Genomic DNA, 23,627 nt, shown 5'->3' on the forward strand with positions numbered 1-23,627 from the left:
GGATTTGCAACAGATGTTGGTAACAATCCATTCAGCCCATGCAAAGAAATCAAACAATTATAGCTCTCCATAAATTGTCTAATAAAATCAAATGTCAGGGAACGGCTGCTTTTAAATGCTTATTAAACTGTATTGAATGCTTGATATGAAAGCCTCCCTCCGTGATGACCTCTCTAAAACATTTTCAGTACGGAGAAACTAATCATGTGCATTGCTCATTTCTTCCACACTGGCCATACATCTTTTTGGTTGCATTTCATTTTTCCTGAAACCTTGTTTCCTTGGCTGTATGACCTTGCTGAAACGGCCATCTCCATCACTCCAGAAGGTCAAAAATGCTTGCGTTTGTAGGGCATGTAATCCTTCAATTACATGCCCTACATCATAATACACCCACCTCCATACTTGACTAATTGTCTGATGTTTTTGCAGACATGCGGTACTTTTTGACCTCCAGACAGGTTGTGCATTGTAGCAACGCTGATTAGTAGATACTGATTCATTTGAGGAGACCAGTACATTTAACATTAACATGTCCCTAATATGGAAAGAAGGAAAAAAAAATCAGCTGGGAGAACGTTTGTTCTTATTAAATTAAATGTTCAGATACCTCATAAAGAACTGCTTTTAATTCAACAAGGCAGTCCTTACGTTTCATAAACTATACCACACAGTTCTTTACGAATTAAAGTAAACACACCGAAGACAACAGGAAATTTGGCTCCTTTAGTCCGAGTTACCTTTTTATTAGTGTTATACTGATTTGAGCACAAGTGCTCACCAGGAGAAGTTCTTGAGTATGATGCCAAAACACTCCCTAAAATCCCCAAAGCGTTTTTGAGTCACGTAAAAATGATCACGATGTTCCGATGGATTTTTTTTTTTTCCTTTTCTTCTTGGATAAAGAAAAAATATGAAAATAGAGTTGACAGTACATTTAGGCACACTATTAACACATAATGTACACAGATATGCACTCATTTTCTGTATCATAGATTCATATATACTGGGGGTTAAAAAAAAAAAAAACCCAACACTTCCTGCATGGAGAGTTGAGCAGAAAGCTAAAGGTGACATGCCCCCTCCCTTAAAAAGAGACGCCTCACATCCTTCTTGCTCCAGCCAATCAGAGTCCACCGGGGCTTGCCCAGTCGTCCACAGTTGCTACAGTAAGTGCTAATTAGCAATGATTCTATTGGCCACAGTCTCTTCTGCGATTTTGCTGGACCTGATTTTAGCGGGTCGAGGGGGGGTGGGGGGGGAGGGGCTTCACACAAAACAGGCAGTGGAGGCAGTCGGGTCAGAAGATGTCTGCACTCAGCATGACAGTCTTGTACGCATGAAACACCATTTAGGAGGTTAAAAAGAAGCAGTCCGAGACCACCTCTGAACTAGCTGTAGTGCAGGAGCTGATCGATCACTGATTGCTAACGTTATCGATACCCACGGCAAATACTCTGTGATAGTGAGCATGGGATATGTGGACATATTCTGCACTTAAAAACCCCCCAAAAAAAACCAACAAAAAAAAAACCTCAGACTTATAAAACAAGTCTGTAAAATAAACATTTTTACAACAACGGAATGTTAAGTTGTTGGGGTTAAGACGACGTCTTGATGATTTCTCCTAATAAAAAGATTACGAATGACCATTTTCAGTACACCGTGAATCAAAATGCACATGCATTACACAAAAATATATTGCACCAAATCAAAAGATTTTTTTTTCTCCTCTCAGAATAAAAGTGATAATATCTCCGTCTCTCCTTTTGATTTTCTCATAAAGTCCGATCGCGTGACGGAGAGCTCCCTCTGCCGTGCATCTCTTGGTCAGTATACACTGTATATATATATTCATGTATTTATGTATTTAAGGCTGGTTCACTCGCTCACACTGGCACAGTTTCTGACTGAAGACGGATGCGTCTTTCAGCTCAACACACTCACACACACACTTGCGCAGAAACCTACGCCGACCGGAACATACATTCCCCTCACCTTTTAGCTCGTTAAAGGTTTCTTTCTTTGCATGATCAGCAGTAAGAAGCGAGCACACACACACGCACAAGCAAACAGCATGAGCTTTGGTTGTCACAGGCTATGACCGTTGCATTAAAGGGGATGTGGCCCATCCTTGGGGAGAAGGAAAACTAGTGGCAGGGAAAAAAGAAAATAAAAAAAAAGCGAGCAAAACGTTCCGACTCTTTCTTGTTCGCTCACATTTGCAGGACTGCAGCCGTTTAACCCAGTGCTTCTGGCATTTGCTTGGTTGCAATGGGAACAAGAATGTGTGCTTCTGCAGCTCGTGTGCCGTCTGCGTGGCGGTATGCGTGATTACAGCTCTGTGGCTCTACAACATAAGAGGACTGAAGCGGGAAAGTAAGGCAAGGTGTGGGTCTGCACTATTAAGTCCCGTAGTTTAAAAACAACGCAGTATTTTATCATCTGCTCGTCTAAACCACAAGAAAGCAGCATTGGCTGGCTAACGTAAAGCTTAACAAAAGTAAAAAGTCCCCCCCCAAAAAAACCAAGAAAAAGATATAGAAACTAAAAGAGAAGACTGTCAGGTTCAGCCTCTTGGTGCAAATGATATAATTTGTGTTAGAACTTGTCTTTCAGAGCTGCTCACCCTTCGGTTTCTGTGTCAGCGGAAACGATCAGGAGTGTTTCCCCCCCCCACGACAGGAGTGTGTGAGGGCGGGTGAAGGGTAGCGATCGCACGCGTAACAACTCCCTTCCTCATCACACACTCACACACACGCCCTCACTTCCGGCACTGGAGTCTCTGCGCGTCTGTCGCCGGCCCGTGTCCCGACGCCGCCCGTGCTTTCCTGTCACCTCTTCAGCGAGGAGGACTGCAGTTTCTGGCTGTATCTTTGAATGCGCGGCGAACGGGAGTGCAGCTTGACGAACAGCTCGGGGAATTTGTACTGGGGGAACATGGTCTCCAGGAATCCCTCCAGGAACACGTAGACTAGGCGCCGGTTCATGGGCTGGTACTGAAACATGTCGAAGACGCGGAGGATGCCCTTCCTCGTGGTGTCCGCGCCGATGATGTGCTTCAGCTCGTCTGAGGCCAAAAACAAGAGACAGAGAGACACGGCGGGCTGAGATCCAAAGGGTGACGGTAGCGGTAGGATTTTTATTTATTTATTTTTTACAAGGTACTATACGTGAAGAGAAAATCAGAAGAGCGTGAAAATGTATTTGTAGTGTTCACCTGGCATGATGCCAAGCAGGCTGGTCTTGGCAGCGACTCGCGTCCTCATGCGGATGCACTTGTCCCGGCGCGGTGGGGTCTCGGCTAGAATCCCATTAGGCCAGTAGGAATCCCTGAGCAGGTAGGGAAACACTCGGTTACTCCAAAATTCCTCTTAAAGAAAAATCGGACAAATCAGGAATTAAATGGCTACCTGAACTTTTTCACATATTCCGCCACCTGTTCTGGAGAGGTCATATAGTCGACATGATCCACAATTTTCCTTCATAAACAAAAGAAAAGGTGTTACAGTTGGACTCTTTAGGGAGTTGATTATTTATTATAATCTCTCTGAATGTTGGGCGAGTCTCTCACCGGTTGATCGTATCGCCGTAAGTGGCTCTGATGAGCTGCTGCAGCAGGTTCTTAATGTTCCTGCGCAGCCACTGGTTTTTCTCTTTGAGGTCAAACACCTCGTCCATCAGGAGCAGCATGACTCGCAGAGGGATGTTATCGTCCACCTGGACAGGCGGGGGAAAGGTCTTGCTGTTTTAATTGAAATCTTGAAAAAAGAAAAAAAAGAGGTCAAATAGAAACGGAGCAGCTGCAGACTCACATTGTCGTCCAGCTGAGCAGAAACTCGACAGTGTTCTGGGTCGATGTCGGATTTTGGAAGAAGTGGAGGCACCTTTAAAAAAAAAAATAGAAAAGGCTAAGGTTAGAAAACTAAACGACATTGTGAGAAAACCAACAGTGAATGGAATTACTGAGTTTCAGTGGTGTGACAGATGTTGTCCTCAAAATAATGTTTTTACAGCTAGATTACAGATGAAACAATTAGGTACGAGTAAAACAGTCATTCTAGCAGTAGACTTTTGGAGAGGGAAAGAAAATCACACTTCACAGTAACAATTCAGGTCAGAACAGGAGAAGGAGTCAAAACATACCTAAATGTTGCCAGTCTTTCAGGGTTTTGAAGGATAGTTTTTGTCGCTAGTGGTGAATTACAGGCAGACTAGGCTCAACACAGAATACTTTTAAATCTCTGAATAGAGTACTAGTCTGTTAGCTACTGTCTTAGAAAACAAATTACTCCTTTTTGCTTGTATTCCTTCCTTTTTAAAAAAAAAAAAATAATTTAACACCTTTGGGAACTTTAAAAGATAAGAACAAATGATATATTTTACTTAATAAGCGTCTTACTGACCTTAAATATGTTCTGTTTGATGTCCTGACCAAGTCTTTCTGACATGCGGCCCATGTTGTCAGAGACTTTATTCATTCCCTCAGCCAGACTGTCTGGCAGGGATTTCACTGCGTTGGACATGTTCCTCATGGAGCTCCGCAAAGGATTCACAAATGTGTCTATCTGAAGACGAATCACCACAAACACAACACTGACATTTAGTGTTCGAGAACCAGACAACGCGCAATGGTTTTCAGATTAAATAACACAGATGAAATCATTTTCATGTGAAAAATTGTAGAGACCTTTCGTGCAAACTCTCCTTTGCCCTTGCTGTAGGCCTTGTTTTCTAGGAAGTCATAGACGTAGGGAATCAAAGTTGGACAGGCCTTCACCATCTCTGGGTTTAGCAGCAACTGAAACACACACACAAGCACACATTTACACACGACAATATAAACAGAAACTAAAGAGCACTGACATAGTCCGCAATTTAGAGTTCCTATATATTTTTAAAATAAAAATGTCAGATTTTTCCAAATTTGGATGGATGTGTAGGAAGTAGATATGGAAGGAAGGGAGGTCACAAGGAAGAAAAAAAACATGGAGAGAAGAACATGAGGAACAAATTGAGGTATGAGGGAAGGGAGGGGAGCAGGATGCAAGGGGGGAAGGAAAGGACGGGTGTAGGACAGAAGAAAGAAACAGAGGCATGGAACAAGAAAGGAAAGGAAGAAGTAGGGACACAAATTAAAAATTAGGAATAAGAAACACTTTTTCATAACTCTTATTTTCTCTTTTCATACTTATACACATCTGGAAAATACTAACCTCGTATTCCAGACTATTCCAAATTGCAAAGGAGCCCTAATAATTACCTGAAGGTAAGCATTGAGGTCTTTTTTTCTCTTCTCCAAGAAGTCTCTGTCCATATTGTTGAAGGTTTTCTTTCCTGGAAGCTTGAGGATTGACGTCAAGTTCTCAAACTAAAACACATTCACCACATTTGCGTAAAGGGAAAAAAAAAAAAAAAGCACAAATGTTTCAGCTGCAAATTTAAAACACTGCAGTGATCCATTTTAATCACCTGCTCTGTTATTCGCATATGGAAGTCATGGAAGTCTGAGTAGCGGCGGTACGTCTTCCAGCAGTCCTCGCTGCCGTCTGGGTTGCGTCTTATCACGGTGATGGCGTAAAGTGCGTAGGTCTTACCATGATCGTTGCAAACCCCTGTGGCACCCCAGAAGCCAGGAAGAAAAGAATCAGCTACTCCGTCCGGGAAAACATCCCAAATAAGAGGAGTTGGAAGATGAAGGCAGGGGTTGAAAAGGTGTAAAAGGTGGGAGAGGAAAGCAGGCAAAAGAAAAAGAAGGAAAAAATGTGTAGAAATGAAATAAAAAAGGAGGAAGAAGGAAAGAAGGAAAAGGGAAAACAAAAAAAACCATTGAAGGTAATGGAATGAGAGAAATGAAGAATACTGGCACAGCATGAAGTGAAATAAACATGGAGAAGAACAGAACTTGGAGGTGAAATGTTTAGAGAAAATGCAGGGAGAAACTAGAAGGAGCTTAGAGGGTCCAACTGGACACACTCACACATCATTCTGCATGAAAGATAAGATGCATCTGAGAACATCCGCACGCAAGTTTTATTCCTCAGTCGTTGAAAACACACATTTCCAAAACTGCTGCAAAGTAGTATCGACTCCAAGAACAACAAAGCTGCTTTACGAGAAGCTAGCGTACATACCCGTGTCAGATATGAAGGCGTGTAGTTGTAGGAATTCATCATGGCAGGAGTTGCTGAGGTCATCCAGTGACTGAAATCATACACAGGTCATTATAAACCAACAGAGCAACAAATCAACAAAAACAAAACTTCATGTTCATCTCCATCAATGAACCTCTAATATTAGCAATTAAAATGAAGCCTAAACAGAAGGGGAATCATGCTTCTTACCAGGTTTAGGCTTCCTGTAGGCGACCCGTTGAAGGACTCTCCATCACCATCGTCAGATCCTCTGTAACTTGGCTCTTTCAGCATGTCCAGCTCTGCCAGCATGCGGACGTACAGAGGACTCTGCTTGAAGGACGGGTAGAAGCGCTCATCACGCAGCATCATTTCGTAGACCTGCGGTGTGGTCGACAAAACATTAGCAGGTGGAAGACGGTTGTAAAAAGCCAGTCTGCGGAAACAAGATGCGAAGCTTCAGTACTTTTCTCTGAACTTCATCAAATATCTCAGGTGTGGGGTCTTCTTTCTGCAGATTCTCTCCCAGTTTTATTACCAACTCCTTGTCCACCTGCACCCTGGGAGACGCCTGTTGGAGCAGATTATGTTTTACTAAAATCAGAACAATGAGTTCAAAATGTGTTCCTCTATTTATTTATTTATTTTTTTTAGATGAAGCCAATAGAAAATGCTCGAATGTGGCGAAAACATGTATGAAATCTGCATGTACTCCCTACCTTGTCAGACAGGTACTGCTCATAGACCCCCAGGGCAGCCGCCTTCAGCAGGCCCTTGGTGGCCCCCGGCTGCTTCTTGCCGTCTTTCTGCCAGCTCTCCATCGCCTCCAGCTGCTGCTGAGCTGTCACCCGGTATCCCTCCACGGTGAGCCAAAAGAACAGCTCCGCCTGAGCCCCCGCTGCCTGCATGAAGTCTGCACAAAAGGACGGGTGGCTTTGTCTGAATGGCGCGGCTCTGCAATTGATCTTCAATTACAGTAGTGCCTGAACACGAGCACCACAGCAACACATTCAGCTGCCGTGTTTTGGTCTGTGGCTCTGCTCCAAACGAGATCTAATGAGACTTGGCTCGACTCCCTGCACACACGCACATGCAATCGTAATCTGATCGGTAAGCAGAGTAAGCTCTTAAAGTCTGTGGTGAGGTCAGGAGGGAGCAGGCTGGACTTACAACATTAAAAACTGGGATAAATCAAGGATTATAAGGACGGTTATCAAAAGTGTTCTGGATTAACCACAGTGAACGTTGGCGTCCGAGTGATGCGAGTTACCCATGAAGAACTGCAGCGCTATGTTGTGGACGAGGATGTGATCCAGTGGGATAACGCACAGCTTGCCAAAACTGGCTGCCAGCTTCAAGGCATCGACCTCCTACATGAGAGAGGGACAGGATGAGCAAAACTGATGACGCACACTACAGAGACCAAAATACGACAGCAAAACGTTATTTTATTCTCTTAAGTTATTTACATTTTGTCCCATTACAACAACAAACCTCAATGCATCATACAGAAACTTAATTTAATTGATAGACAAACACAAAGTAGTGTGTTACTATGAAGTAGAATAAAAATACTTTTTTTTTTTAGCAGATTGCCTTGTATTTAGCTCCTTCCATCACTTTATATCTCCCTGCTGAAGAAAAACATCACTAGACCATGAACCTCAACTTAAAAGCTGCATCATATGAACTTCTTCCTGTTGTTTCCATGATGAGGGGGTATTAGTTTGAAAACATTTCTCCGTCGTGCCTGCTGCTAGCATGTGCTTGTTCTAAATGAAAATTAGCACTTTCTTCCTTGATTTCAAATTTTGATTTCCAATGATTCACTTCCTGCTAAAGAGCCCCCTGGTGGTTGAAGGAAAAATCAACAGAAAAGCCACACCGGGCTGTAAGCCGCCGCATAGTTCACAGCGTGGGAAAAAAAGTAGCGGCTTATAGTCCGAAAAATACAGTCCTACTCTTGAAAAACATTCCCATTTGTAATATCCTTATTGAGACACCAGTCACATGACTAAGTGTGCACACATTAGCTGCATATTATTATGAAATGCATTTATATTTATTGATGTTTTCATTGACAAACAGTGGAGAACATGGTAAAACTAACAACTCCGAAAATGCGGATGTTGCTTGGAATTTATCGTGACAACTATAAATCTAAATTCTTTTCATGACAAGAAATTTATCACGATAAACGTAAACAATACAATAGATTCCCATCCCTAACTTTAGGATGATGTGTAGTGGTAGTTTTGAGCCACAAAGTGATTTACAGAGTAAAAAGTTCAACTTTACTTTGATTGAAGCAGCTTCTACTACAGGTTTGCTGTGTCCCAGGCAAAGTTTGTGGCAAACTGCAATATCGGACATCTTCTGACTTCTGTCAAGGCCAGATTTATTGAAAGCATGACTAACGGATGTCCATTTTTCTTTTTTCGCTCCCACTTCAGAATTACACACTTTCCACTGATGTTTGCAGTTGTAATGTGAAAACACGCACAAATATTCAAGGGGTGTGAATACTTTTGCAAAGTACTGGATGTAGATGAATCTGTGGTGCAGTTTCCCACCTTTCCTGACTGTAGTCTCTGGATCCTGGTCTCACACACCTTCTTCACAAACAGAAGACTGTTAATCTGGTTTTTGATCACATTGATGTCTAAAGAGGAATAAACAGAAGAACAAAGCAACCGACGTAACTTAGCCAACATCGTTTTTATTCATCTGCTCACTCAATTGGTATGACAAGTTAATCAGGAGTCTCTTGATGCAAGTGTAAAAAATTGAGAACCCACCATCTCCAGCTGTGTCCAGTGAGCGGAGATACTGCAGCTCCTCCAGCACCTTGTCTTTAACAGCTTCCAGCTCGGCCGGCTTGTCCGTCAACTTCAAGATGTTCATGAAGGCTTCATAGTTGCAGCTGGAGTCCCGAATCTAGAAGCAGAAATGTCACATCAAGGGATTTATTCCTGTTGAAGCACTAAATGAAACTGGTTTTCAGATTGTGTCTTGGTTTGGACGCTCACCATCCAGATGACAAACTGGTTGATATAGTCCGGGTCACTCAGCTGGTTGATCAGAGGAAGTAGCACTCCGTATGCCAGCACCTCCTAAATAAGAGAGGATTTCCTTGAACAATCAGGAAATTACACTACAAAAATGCCACCGCACAGACACTGTAGAACCACAGCTTATTCAGCATGACCAGCAAAAGGTTGCTGACTCGATCTGCGACTACAGTTTTGCCTTTCTTCTCTTCAACCTGCACTTAAGACCAGATAACATCCACGTGTAAACTCACCCTCAGGAAGTATCTCATGCTTTTGTTGTGGAAATCTCCAGGAGGTAGTAACAAATACAGAAGCAACTCACACAAGTCTCGAAGAAAACCTGAAAATGTACACACACACACACACACACACAAAGTTAAATAAAGCCATTAAACCCTGAAATTGATTCATAATTCGTGACAAAACTCCTTCAGAGAGAGTTTGGCTTAAGTCCGCTTACCTTCTTCATCGCGGTGGGATGTGCAAACTACGTCTCTGCAAATTTTTCTTTCCATCTCCACTTCAGCCTCAAAAAATGAGTCAACCAGTTCATCCGTTATGTCTCCTGTGAAGAGGTTCCTCTTATTACTAACCACTAAATTCGCCTCTTGGATGCTTGTTATATTAACAGTGCCAGGCATACGTGTTGTATTGGTGCATTAGAATGATCTAGTCAAAGTTCACAACAAAGTCAAATTGAGAATCTGTAGCTTCACTTAAAAACTGATGATCACTTACATCAAATAGAAGAAAAACATTTCAGATTTTTACTTATTGAGAAATAAAAGCCAATTTTTCTTTCTACTTCCCAATTGTGTATAAAACTCAAATTAAGGACATTAAAGTTTGTCGCTTTAAAAACGGGAAAAGTTTAAAGAATGCATTTGGCAGGCCACTGTAGACACAATAAACGAGTAAAACAGGAAGTGGGTATGATCGCGCGCCCGTACTCTGCTTGTCCTCTCTGTCGGCGAGGCGATCCTGGGCTTTTCTAAAGACACGTAAATGGGTGGCGAAGTCGTCCACCAGGCGGGTGGTGAAGTAAGGCTGCCAGTCCACCTCTTTGGACCTTCAGATACAAAAACACACAGGTATGTTAAGCACCATTTTTAAATACAGCCTTGAGAAAGACAGCAAACGTGCACCAAGTACCGCGTGGAGAACTGGATGAGGGCATTCTGCAGCGTTTGTCTGATCTCCAGCAAAAAGGACTCATCTTCACTCAGAGTGTAATACCAGTACTGGATATAGTCTCTCAGCGCAAACTGGATCACCTACAAAACAAACAAAAAAAAAAATAAAGAAAAAAATTGAGGATTTTAACACACAGACACCGATACCATTCATTTGTATATTAACTCTGTTTATGCTATCTTTAGAAGACTCTTACATAAACTAGAGGGGTATTAAGTAGATTGACATTAACATTAACAACTCTTTGAAGCACAGAGAGGGCAGGATTTCTCACAGATAGTGCGTTTAAAAAAAAAAAAAAAATGGCACAAAATAGATAACACGTTGGCTGCATTTATCTCAAGGTTCACATGCAGCTGAAATACCAGGCATGCATTCCCAGGGGTGAGGAGGAGGAAGGCCCAGCGATACATTGATAGTCCAGTCATTGTCATCTGACCATCACTAACTGCTGTGTCTGCACTTGTCAGAGACAAACTGAGGACCACATGCTGTAATTTTGTTTCCAAAATCCGAGTAATGCAACCACAGGACAGTGTGCAAAAAGGAAAAGAAGTGAGAAGATGACCAAACAGAAACTGCTTGGTTCAGTTTCCCCGTCTGCACTGCTGTATTTACAAAGGTAATCACCAGGCGACTGAAAATGTGTCAGCAGTGCAACAGTCATTACTTTTTGCTGGAGGCACATGTTACTAATTGCTTTGGTGAAACAAAACTTTAAGGTCCACTTCCCCTTTTCATCACGTTTTAATAGGATCAGCTCTTTTTCCTAATATACCGAATAAGATGCTAACAATGATTTAAAAAAAAAAAAAAAAAAAAAAAAGCAAGAACGTCCTGAATTTAAATCCCAACTGGGGATCTTTCTGCAAAGTTTGCATATTCATGTACACCTTTTTGTCCCCAAAAAATCAAATGAATGCTCATTTAATGTAAGCTATCTAGTCAGGCTGCAGCTGCATCACTATGAGTTATGAATTCAACTACTTTTAGTTTGTTGTTCTTATCATTAGTTTTATTAGACTCCGCCTGGTAAAGCGTAAGAGATTATTCTAAGTCACAAATATGAAGAAGTGTGATTTAATCTCGAAATCCTGTTGTGCATATCTGAAGTTAGATAGGCAACTTTTCCTGCTTAGCTGCCCTTTTTTTTTTTTTTTTAAAACAGACTGCTCACATTGCTCATCAAGACGACACAATGGACTCCCGCCTATTCAGTATTTCTATGGGGGTGCTCACTTAGTCCAGCTCTTAGTTAAATTCAACAGTCCCTTCAGAGCACAAAGATGGAAAAGGCCACGTGTTGATGTCAAGGCTTCAGAATACTAGCTTAAATATTACTGAAAGACAAACAACAATAAAGATCATTTGTTTTTTTCTTTGACATTGTTTGATGGCTACGCCCCTTCTCCCGAGGCCCTTAAACAAGTTACGATTTGATTTAAACGACGGGTGTAAAAGCTTTCCCCAACAGTTACAGGTTTCATTACCGTTATCGCGAAAAAGCAATAAAAAGGGGAAACAAAACAAACACAGGTGTCAAATTAGCAGGATGTGGTGCTGGAAATGCAAAGAAAGACTACAACGCACCTGTTGTAGTGGCTCATCAATGAAACTGGATCCAGTCAGTCTCCTGTCAATCTTTATTGGCTTTACCTCCAGTTTCATGTCATCCAGTGTCTGAAAGAGTTGGGGAGCCCAAACGAGAGAGAGGTGAGAGGAAGTAAGTGGCCAGCCCGCCTTATCAGCAAAAGAATGTGATTAATGAGTGATTGATGCGTTTGTTCAGGAGAGGTTAAAATATGCACGCGGGTGTGTTTATGGTACGGTTCTTACCTTGGGTATACCAATTTGTGTGGGTGGCAAATAAGAGTGTTCGCATTTTTCCAGGTGTTTCTCTGAGTTTATCTTTCCATAAAGCAAAGTGACTCCAAAGCCACTGAAAACCAGAAATCAACAGAGGCAAAAAAAATTAAAAATAAACACATGTTAGGGAGACTTTCTGCAAAGTTTTAAAACAGAATTCAGGTCACGCAACTCACCCTCCAATGAAGCAAAAGATATAGAAGGCCAGGTAGAATATGGCAAAAGGTCCAAAGGTTACAAAGAACAGCACAACTCCAAGACCCCCCCATCCCCAGATGGACAGACTGGCCTAAAAGACAGAAAGGAACAAAAATTATTAACACTTTCCACTTGCTTGCGCTTAAATAGGTAAGAAGCCAAACTAGACTGTTTCCAATCACATTTTGGGCACCCCTGTTTAATCCAGTCTTGACAGCGTCATATAAAATAGTGAACACTCAAACCAATCATGACTCGCTAAAGGAATCGTCCAACACCAAACATTGTTTTGAAGTATTGTGCTTAAAGAGGAAGAGTTTTGAAGTTGTATCTTTAACAACTCAACATAATTGCTTGAGTTGCTTTTCCTGTGGAAGAAAATTTTGACTTTTTTTAATTCAATTTCTTTCAATAACTGATGATTCATTCATGCATTCTTTCTTAGGCATAGCATTTGTTTCGCACAAATGCTATGTAATGTTTAGAATTGACTTGCACCTTTGCTAATATAGCGGAAAATCTCAAAACATGTGATGTCGACATATTTCAGTCCATCTCGTGGACGATACGATCGCTGAGCTGATTCTGTTTATTACAACGAGACAGTTTTGGAGCAGACAGTGGAGCACAAGTCCTCTCTTGTTTCATTGAGATCAAAGTAAGCTGCTCAACAAATATTTTAACTTATCAAGAAAAATATGATAAAAAGTCAATATTTCTATTTACTGTGTATGAGAATTTGTATTGTTTGCACTGTTTGGGAGAAGCAGAAAAAAACAAACAAAAAAAAGAAAACATGTGATTATGTGTGTGACTTCCAATCTTTTTCCTGTTATTGTCATTCCAGGAAACAAAGTTCTGGTTTTTAACCAATATCTCTACCACTTGCTCCAGGACATCACTCCTCGGGATTGTTGGAGCACCCAGCACATGAAACAAAACTTTACCACCAGTAAACATAGCTGCTTTTTTTTTTTGTTAAGTTATCCTTGGGAAACACATGATCACAGGATATTGTTACATAAAGGAAGGAAGGACACTTGCTTGGACTCGCATTGAATCGCCGGAAAGTAAAATACCTGTTAAATTTTAACCTGCAAAGGCTTTCTCTCTCTGTCTGAGTGTGAAGCCGCACAGAGTCACTGGCCGACATGACGATCAGCGGCGATGATCTTCACCTGACCTACATTTTCCAGATAAGAAGCTAGGCTGATGGACCCGACAGGAGCACACGCAGCTTCCTCAGGACATTGTTCTGGAAGTCGGCTACGGCCCGTCGAATGACACCCATAATATAAGCTGCCAGCTGTGTCACGTTTAGAACCACGGGCCAGATAAATTGCTGCTGTGCGCTATGGTTGAAAATATCTCCGTGCTGAAGGAAAACTATTCTTTAAAAACAGGGTGATCTGGATTGGAATGTATTTACTAGGCATATAATAATTTTCACAGCATAAATTAACAGAAGAGAGTGCTGCTGGATGTCAAGACATTTCACTGGAAATTCGACAATTTTGGACATTTTTTTTTTTTATTTTGTACAAAAAGACTGAACTTGTTAAGACTACTGGCTGCATCACAAGTCATAAAGTCACAAGGAACAAAGCTGGGAAGAGAAACCAGACTGACCAAAAACATTACAATTACATCTCAAGCAACGCAATGCAGCGCTATTTGAAGAATTTTTAACTTGTGACAAACTTTGATCATCTTAAAATAGACCGGAGGGTTCTGAAATGAAAACATGAGCAAGCTACCCGAGGTTGTTAGCCACACTGCTAGCATCATTTAGAAGGAAACCAAATGAACTTGTAAGATGAACCTCGATGGAAAGGGAGAACTACAAGAATAGAACATAAATATCTCTCTCACAATAATGTTACTTCCTTTCTGGGAGTGGTCAAGGAGGTTAAGAAAGTCTGAGAACCACATTTCAGCTGGATGCTGAAGTCCCTTTATAATACAAAAGGCCTTTCAGACAGACATGTAGCATCAGGCTATGAAAGCAAAAGCAACCATTGATTCAGACTTCACTTTTGCATAATTGTTCTTTATGGATCCATTGGTCAAAGTGACTGAATAGACTATAGCCATAAAATTAGACAAGAGTCAAATATGTCTATGTGTGCCATTTATTTGGGCAAAAAAAGTCACATCTCTACATTCAAAGGCCTCATCCAACCACCATGAACTTCTTTTCAATATTTTGCACCAAAGAAAAAATATTTTGGAATATTACTTTAAGAACAAGTGAACAAACACTTGAGAAGGACACAGACACAGATAAACAAGTGCTTACGGTCATCAGCAGGGGCAGCGGAAAAGTTGAAGAAAACCCAGCTGTAAACACTTCCACCCAAATGGCTTTGTGCCATAAAGTTTTAAGAGGAGAAGCCCAGCATTGATTTTCTCCGAGTCAGACCAGGAGCCACTGAGAGAAATCTATTAGTGCCGTTTGAACACACGAGGAAGTGCAGTAGAACACGTATGGGCCACAGCAAAGGGAAGGTGGAGATGACTGAGCAGCGCACAATGGTATGTTGTAACAGAATGTTATGTGGGATGAGATGGGCGTATCTTAATCTGACTTTTTTTTTTTTTAAATCGACATATAAACCAACAGGAAGTGGTACTAAAAGCAAGCTCTTCAACTCTGTCCTTTATGACTACAAATATTACAGGAATCCACCGAGAACGATTATTGTTCATCGTCATTTACTGTAATTAGACTAAATGAAACAATTGTGAACAAAATTTCTGGGTAACACAACCAGGGCAGTTAACAGCCCAGGGATAAGCGACTGTTTGTTCCTGTGTCAACTACGTTCTGCGTTTCTTTCTACATAATCTTTATTCTACAGATAACAGAACTGATTGTTTTAATCTTCAAGTATTAGGATGTTTGAGCAAAAACCGGAATTGATACAGGAAGCAGAAAGGTAGTGCTTTGTCATCAGGAGATGACAGATGCTGACTGGTTTGTACACCCACACGACTTTATACCGTTCCAACAATCATCATTTTGCCATACTTTCAACAAAATTAGCAAGCACAAACAGAGTGACACAATTTTGGGGGATGCTGATAAAATAAAAAAATACAATCTACAACCCATTTATATATCGTGCTGAGATAACAAGGTAGGTTTTGTCCTCAATGTCAATTGGAACACAAGGTATGAATGAGTGCTTTTACCATTCAGCTCAAAACTCTGTTAAAAATATGTTTGACATCCTTACCTTTGTTTAAACTTCATTTTATTTTTTTCTTGTTCATTTATATTTGTGTTGTGCTAAAAGAAATGACCTGGAGAAAACCTTAAGCTCATTAAACAAATCACATTGCACTTCCAAAAGTCAAATGCACATCTACAAGAGTGTAAACTAGTATATGAACTAAACACCAGTTTGATGTTTTACTGAACCAGAAGACAGAGTTATCCACCATAGTTTATATCAAATTGGAAATTACAGTGTTGAACATCTCTAAAATTACAACACAACATAAATCTACATCCAGCAAAGAGAGACATATTCCATAATGTTAAGCAAAAAGTATATTTAGATTGCGAGTACCTACAAAAATGAAATACTGCAGTTGTAATATAGTTCATCTTGGAGGAAGGTCAGTCTGGCACTCTTATTTAAATACACAATCATATGGATTTTTCTGAACAGCCAATCAGAAGCCAAATTCAAAGAGTCTGCCCCAAATAATACAGAAAAACAATTATCTGCTGTTCCTTTTCATAAAAAGGCCTTTATTCAACTGTTGGCCACATTAACCTGAAACGGCAAAGCTGACGAATGATTCTTTGCAGATACAACCACAGTGTTGTGAGAAGCTAAAGACAGGATTGATAAGTAGGTTTTCAGAACACGAGGAAGCCAGCTAGTGCTAGCAAATTATCTGTAAACAACATTCCAAACAATGTTTAGACCAAATATAGTGATGGTTGCCAGATTTTTTCTTTTTTGCTTTCTGCAATAAAGTAGCATCAGTATTCCTCCTTCTGCAATTGGATATAAGCAGTGTTTTGCAAAAGTAATAATAGGATGTGTTAAATCGAAGCAGATTCATGTGTTAGAATGGCCCAGTCAAATTCCAGACATAACTGACTCAATTTCTATGGCTCAGCTTTATGATGATGATGGAGAACATATTTACAAATGTTCTCCATCATATCTGACTGTGCTTGAATTATTTTGAAAAAACAGGCATAAATGTGCAAAAGTGATAGAGACAACCCTCAAAAAACCTTTTGATAAAATTATAACTAAAGGTGGTCAGGCGGACTGAAAACATCTAGGCCATGTTTTCCTCTGCAGATTTTGTTTTTAATTATAAAAAAAACTGAATCAAACAGAAATCAGCTCTGTTGCTTTGGACAGCACTGAAATGTCAGAAGTGTTGTGAGACGAGACTGACTGAGGAGGCTGGACTCTGACGGCAGAGAAGGTAGCTGATACTCCTGAGTCATTAAAGCTTACACAAGGTTTTAAACATGAAGCACCTGTTCCGGAGATTAACACCCAGGGCCCATCAGGACATACACACACACACACAAAACACAATATCAGGCCAAATCCTAACGTAACTCATGTTTAAAAACACACACAGACAAAAAAGTGCCAATATTTCAATGGATATGCAGTTTGAACAAAGTTTCTTACAATAACTGCAAAACAGTTCTCATTACACCATTAAATCAAAATTACATAAATCTATACCATAATATGATGAATAATGTCATTTTCTATAACTACAAATTCATAAGGATAAAACAAAACAGCCATTTGCAAATGAATACCATAGTAATTTAACAATTTCTATTAATTATTGGAATTCAAATCCTCTAATTACTACCTCAGGACTACTTTGTAATTCATTCGGTGTAAATTCAAACCCATCCATTTATATCTGTACATAAATAGATACACGTAAGAGACTGTCTATTTAATGGCGGATTTCTATTTATGTGACTCGTGTGAGTCCACAAATAGCTGCAACTCTGACCAGTGATTGGGTTAAAGGTTGCCTTAGGTCACCGAACTCTGCCTGTGGAAAAGCCTCAGGTAGTACTCGAGAGGAAGAAGAAGTGTGACAGGGTGACTGTCACACTTATGTTGGTGCGACCCAAAAACGACCCTCACAACAACAAAAAATAAATAAATCACCAAATTTCTAAAAGAAAACGAGGCAGTTTCACGGTCCTGCTGACACAAAAAACGAAAATTGTTTTACAAATATTCTGACAACTCTTGTAAATGTTTAACTCGTTTTGAAAATGTTCCATTTAGCTGTAGACATCTTGTCAATCTGCAGCTTAAAAAACTTCAGCTGAACATGAACAGTAGATGATTTCCTCATATTGAAAAGGAACAACACACTTATGACTAAACTTTGGGGACGTAATACTTTTACTTGCAACAAAACAGCTCTGATGAAATCCAACTGATTTGTTTAGCCTTAAACTTCTTTTTTAGTTTTTCCTGCACAGGCCAGCTAAAAATCTCCAGCAGGGTATTTCATCATCTGAAAGTGACCAGAAAACCAGTTTGTTTCTACAGAACAAACATTTTAATCTTTGGCAAATTCGATTTGACTCCTGAAAATGCACTTATTTTTATTTTTTTATATAATTACATACTATTTTTTAAAAATTATTTCAACACTCACGCAAATGCAACTGATGCAACAACTGCTATTACCGGAGAAGAAACACCCATCTTCATCAGTGTATTTGGAAATGTTTCCTTTAGCCGGTTTTCTGCGTGTGTGTTATTCATCCTGCGCCAAACAAAAGTCCCCAACTCATCTCCTCTCTTCGCCAAAAGTAGACCTGTGATTCATCCCTGAATGTCACTTTCATCTCCCACAGAACTGCTTCTCTTCAGGCGATGTTTTTATCTTCACAGATATTTTTACGGTTTACAATTGAATCCGATGATATGGACGGATTGTATTTGAATTATATAAACTGAATTTCGACCGATATGGATTCTACTTAACTGGATATGAATAGAGATATGCTCTTTATGGTAACCAGTTTGAAATTGCATCCCATGAAGCTCCAATCAGAGCTTCATAAAATTGGCATCAATGGCCAAGAATGGGTCTCTTACATCACTGAAGTGTAGGATTCAGTGGTGAAAAGCATGTTACTAGTGCACTAGTGAGGTGGAGTTGTTTGCACTGGGATAATTAAGCATGTCTGGTAATCAATTGGATGAGTCGAGGTTTGGCACTTAACTGACTATTATGTCATGTGCAAAGTTTGATGCAGAGAGGATTATGGTGTGGGTCAGTTTTTAAGGAGTTGGACTCACCATGCTACAGGGGTGTCAAACTCCAGTCCTCAAGGGTGGCTGACTTGCAGTTTTTATATGTGCCACAGGTACAAAACACTGGAATGAAATGGCTTAATTACCTCCTCCTTGTGCAGATAAGTTCTCCAGAGCCTTGCTAATTACCTAATTATTCTATTCAGATGTGGTGCAGCTGAGGCACACCTAAAAGTTGCAGGGCGGTGGCCCTTGAGGACTGGAGTTTGACACCTGTGCCCTACTAGGTGCAGAAAAAGGAATTCAAAGTGTCACCATAGCAAGACATTAAGGACAACTTAATGCTTCTCACTTTGTACAAAGTCCTGACCTCAACCCAATACAACACCTTTGCAATAGGTCAAAGCAGAGACTGAAGGAGTTAGTGCTTCATGTCCAACATTCATGTCTTGAATCACAAACAGGTTTCTAGAATAATGGCCAAAAATCACCAAACTCCTAAAAGCAGTAGAAGACTTTCGAGAAGAGTTGAAGTTGTTATAATAAGCTTTAAGAGACTATAACAGAGGTAGATCTATAAATAAACTTCAGCACTCAATTGCAGATATGTTCTCACACACTAAAACACTAGGAAGGTGCATCAAAACATCTATCTTCAGATCTTCAAATGTCGTGTCTTTCACAACTAAGTCGTCGAATAAGAATAGAAATAACAGAGTCTCAGGAAAAGCAGGACTCAGACTGGGTTTACTCCAAAAATCTATCCAGGTAGACAGATGCGTGCGACTTTGAAAGTGAAACCACTGAACACAGTCCAAGAACGTGACATGCAAAACAACTAGTAAAACAAATAGATATTACTATCCATCTTCAACTTAAAATTAAAAAGCAGTGGTTGTTTTGAAGGTAAAAAAAATACAAAATTAAAAAAATTGCAATGGCCATTGAAACATATCACTGAACTTGGTTCTAAAAACTAAAGGAGCAACCTGCAAGGATGGTCGTCAAAGAATTCAAACGTTTGTCTGGTTGACGATCAGTAGCAGGAGGCAGCTGAAAGAAAATGTACTATAAAAAACACACAAACAATCTAGTCGGAGTAGGTTCTAGTTCTGCAGTTCAATAAATCAATGTATTAGTTACAGAATGACAACTTTCTGGACCAAAAGAAAATCCCACGGCTTTCAGCATGAGGGAGGAGATACTAAAGACAAGAATTACAGATATACCGGTTACGCACTTCTGTGAGGGAATAATATCTTTGACCTTGGTGAAATATAAATAAAAAAATATAGAGAAGATGGTGTTACTTATGTTTTTTTTTAATTATTATTATGTGCCTCAGCAGGCAGTTTGGGGTCTTTAAGAGACCACAGAGGAGGGACGGACTCATAAGGCTCACAGCATCATTAAACTCTTCAAACACAACATTGTGGCACCAACACACATCTTTAATAAATCATGTGACCCCATAGTTTGCTGCGGGGCTTCAAAATGAGAACATTCAGACCATCAGTACACTACCGCAAAAGATTTTGTCCGAATTTTTGATAGAGTTTCAGAACGCTTTAAATGTTATAAGTTGTGTGGATTTAGTGGTTTTGGTGGAAGCTGTCAATAAGCCAGCTGTGAGCTAATTAAGGTCTACATTAAAGCTTTAGTTTCAGTCTAAGCAACACATTTTCAGTTAAGCTTTTATTTCAGAAAAAAAAAAAAAAAACTGGCAGATTCCCCATACTTAATTCACAATCTTTTCTTAACGTGAACTGAAAAACATCAACAATTACAAATCAATTGTATATGCCTCATAAAAGTGGAGATGCTTGTCTTTAATTAAATAAGAGAAATGTACGTTTTCTTTCATTATACAGAAAGAACTTTTTTTTTCCCACCAGTACTTGTACATGCATTACAGACAGTAAGTGAGATATTTTCCAAACTATGTGTCATGTCCATTTTGTTCTACCTGGTTCTCTTGATGTTTTTCAAAAATCGATGGCAGTCTGCACAACAAGCACATTTACTTGCAAGTTATTACAAAAAGTAGTGGTTGTTAATTCTACATTTTTGCTTTGTTCAAATAAATGTTACAAATAATTTGATCACAACTGCGATGATGAATTAGTTACAGCAGCTGTTGGAAAATTATAGCTTTTATGTGTTAGATAAAAATAATTGCATCACGGCACACATTGTAAGCACTTATCTGACGTGTCTTTGCCAAGTGACAAGGTTTATTTTGGCACATGGTAAGAGGTTTTAAGGTTTTAAAAAGTTAATATCTCAAAATTGTAAATGCTTTCCATCGTCTTGCTGTTATAGTTTAAAGTCTATTTAATGACAGGCCACATAAAGTAAATGTAGAGCAAAGAGATACTTCTCTACCACTTGTTGCTGCCGGTCAGCTGGCTGAAAGAAGGCTACTGTTTTTTCGCTGACTTATAAGGGAGACAATTTAGGTTATCTGAAATTGATTTCCAGTTGCAAAAAATTCTGGATGGATGGGAAACCACAACGCATATCACTGACATTAAAACTTACTATATCTTATTGTGCTTTTTAAAAAGTTTATTTGGCAAGCTACAATAAACAAGAAAAAAAAACAGCTACTAAAAAATTGATTATGTTATACATTTTAATATAAGTGTCTGCATATTTACTTTTTAAGCTTATATTGTGAAAATCTCACCCTTGCCTAAACACAGCACCCACATTTAGCTTCTGCATGGCATAGCCACTCTTGTGAATACATAAAAACAAGTCTGATCAGGCCTTTTCCTCCTTGGAAGTGTCCAGGTTGTCTAGCAGGCTACCCAACCTTAAATTAGGAGAAAGGCAGGCCTGCCATTTGAAAAGTAGGCCTGATGTGACGGCAAACTGGCCTCAATGTCGAGCAAGCTTTTGATTAAGGCGGCTTAATGAGGTTTAGCCAGCTGTAAAAAGCCACTGACAAAACTATGTCTGCAACATCTAAGCCTTGGAGATAAAGTTTAACACCTAACTTATTCATTAAACTACCAAAAGCAGCGCCAGGTAGACACAGGAAGGACTGAATTGGTTTGAATACCTGCACATGCCATCACCTACAACTTTAGTGTTTTGTTTTTTTCTTTTTCTGGTATCTCCCAGGTCGAGAACGAGTGTGGATCATGTGAGAATTGCAGCAAAACACATGTAATTACACGTCAGGCAGAAAAATCTCGACACTTACTGAACAACAGCTCACTCACGTCACTTGAAAACTTTCAAGACATTCTCTATTTTAGGCCATTTTCTTTTAACTAATAAATACATTTTAATGGATTCCAATCAAGCAATCATTCCTCCAAGATAAACGTACAAATGTCAACAATAATTTACCGACAACATGTATTATAACCAGAGTTTGTTCAGCAACAAACTGACTTTCTTTTAAGCTTTCCAAGAATTGCAACACAGCTAACGCCTAGCTCACCTGTGTCTGCTGTAGAAATGTAGAAATTTGCTGAAGAGGGACCTTAAACATAATCTAAACGCATATTACCGACATTGCCTGTGTCCAGCTAATTCCAGCGCAGTGTTGACAGGACGGATATCTTAAGCCTTTTGAATTAACGCAGAGTTATCTGTGTAATCCGTGGTTGACAGCCACTTATAGCTGACAGCCTCTCTGGAAGACCAGCGTGCCGTTCTCTCCATGTCTGCCCGGGCTCTGTGTTTACCTGCGGGGGGACTGACGCCGAGGCGCTAGCCGCTCCGAGCTAACCAGCCATATACACCGCTTAAAAACAAACTACAGTAACGACACACGCCTTAGTTTCACCGGCGCCACCTTACCTCTGCAAACATGTTCTAAAAAAAAGCTGTGCGCGTCGTGGCTCCGGCTAACCCCACCACATCGTATTAGCCGGCGTTGAGGTTATTTTTCGCAGCTAGAAAGCGGTCGTTACTCCAAACCTCCGTACTCTCTTCGGAGCGTCGCCATGTTGGCAAGGTTTACGTCTTTGGAGCGTCGTCTCAGGACGTCGCTGCGCCATTGGCTAGGAGACGATGACGCAGAAAGCATCGCTAATCATGACTGACCTAAATAAAAAACACTAATGAAGTTATACTTGGTCACAGAAATACATTGTATCATTGCTGGAATAATTCAAATCTATATATTGTTTGGCAAGTTATGTACGCACAGAGTCAAACTATAACCGAAACCATATAAAACTGTTTGCAAGCCCTATTTTGGGATTTGAATTAAGATTTGTACTCTGCTCCCTGACTCATACACTATTATCTTTTTATGGCTTATATATTTGCTTACATGCATCTACTCTGTGTAGGAATTTGTTTTGCTCTATTCTTAGTGCATCATAATTTGTTTATGTATACAATATTGCAATAGTGTATGTTGAAATAATTTCACCATCCAGTAATTCTCAACCTAGTATATTTTTGATTAAAGGGTTAAGAAATTAAATAAAAACCTATTGTTACTGCGCCCATGTTACAATGAAATGTAAATATAATATAAATGTTATGCCTTGTATCACTTCAAAAATGCACCTTTTCAAATAAGCAGCCTTTGATCCATATTTATGTGTAAAAAGAGTTATTGTTTTAAGTTTTTTTTTTTTACTTAACACACATAGAGGAGGGCTCGTTAATCCAATAAAGCCAATTTCCCAAAGTATGATTTGCTCATTGCTCTTTAAATAAAGAAAATCATAAACTATAATCTATGCAAGCTGAAAAAAATTGTTTTGTGTCTGTCTAAAACTTATTATGGTGGTACTTTAGGGTAATTGATAATAAATACTGTAAACCAAATGACTTTTAGAGCCGGCAATGGTCTACATACAAATTCTGTATGTAAATTCTTACATACAGAATTTGGGTTTGGACTCACTGGAACATTAGCCAATTGC

At 39.8% G+C, this 23,627-nt stretch overlaps 1 protein-coding gene across 4 annotated transcripts; it reads right to left on the reverse strand.

Moving 5' to 3' along the window:
• Positions 1 to 713: 713 nt before the first annotated feature.
• snx13 (sorting nexin 13) lies at positions 714 to 22,720 on the reverse strand. 4 transcript variants are annotated; one of them, XM_008421757.2, is made up of 25 exons: positions 22,546 to 22,720; positions 12,424 to 12,536; positions 12,218 to 12,320; positions 11,972 to 12,061; positions 10,340 to 10,461; positions 10,138 to 10,256; positions 9,648 to 9,752; positions 9,439 to 9,527; positions 9,164 to 9,247; positions 8,933 to 9,071; positions 8,708 to 8,796; positions 7,405 to 7,504; positions 6,854 to 7,047; positions 6,601 to 6,705; positions 6,345 to 6,515; positions 6,135 to 6,204; positions 5,473 to 5,651; positions 5,264 to 5,371; positions 4,691 to 4,801; positions 4,407 to 4,568; positions 3,816 to 3,887; positions 3,575 to 3,720; positions 3,414 to 3,482; positions 3,221 to 3,333; positions 714 to 3,070 (listed from the first exon to the last, which is right to left on the reverse strand). In XM_008421757.2, the coding sequence occupies exons 1-25, from the start codon at positions 22,555 to 22,557 to the stop codon at positions 2,835 to 2,837; spliced, it is 2,901 nt and encodes a 966-aa protein (XP_008419979.1). In that variant the 5' UTR covers positions 22,558 to 22,720; the 3' UTR covers positions 714 to 2,834. The 4 variants fall into 4 exon arrangements, with proteins under 4 accessions (XP_008419979.1, XP_008419977.1, XP_008419978.1 ...); XM_008421755.2 differs by lacking the exon at positions 22,546 to 22,720 and adding an exon at positions 22,184 to 22,312; XM_008421756.2 differs by lacking the exon at positions 22,546 to 22,720 and adding an exon at positions 22,184 to 22,311 and having other exon boundaries at positions 5,473 to 5,615.
• Between the last annotated feature and the right edge of the window lie 907 nt (positions 22,721 to 23,627).

The sequence above is a fragment of the Poecilia reticulata genome, linkage group LG11 (assembly GCF_000633615.1).
Source record: "Poecilia reticulata strain Guanapo linkage group LG11, Guppy_female_1.0+MT, whole genome shotgun sequence".
Lineage (NCBI taxonomy): Eukaryota > Metazoa > Chordata > Actinopteri > Cyprinodontiformes > Poeciliidae > Poecilia > Poecilia reticulata.

Coding starts and splice junctions, on each gene's coding strand:
- snx13 (XM_008421755.2), bottom strand. CDS start 22,234: ATGTTTAAGGTCCCTCTTCAGCAAATTTCTACATTTCTACAGCAGACA. Junction 12,537..22,183: donor CATTTCTACAGCAGACACAG/GTGAGCTAGGCG, acceptor TCTGTCTTTTAG/GCCAGTCTGTCCATCTGGGG. Junction 7,048..7,404: donor AGCGCTGCAGTTCTTCATGG/GTAACTCGCATC, acceptor CCTTTTGTGCAG/ACTTCATGCAGGCAGCGGGG.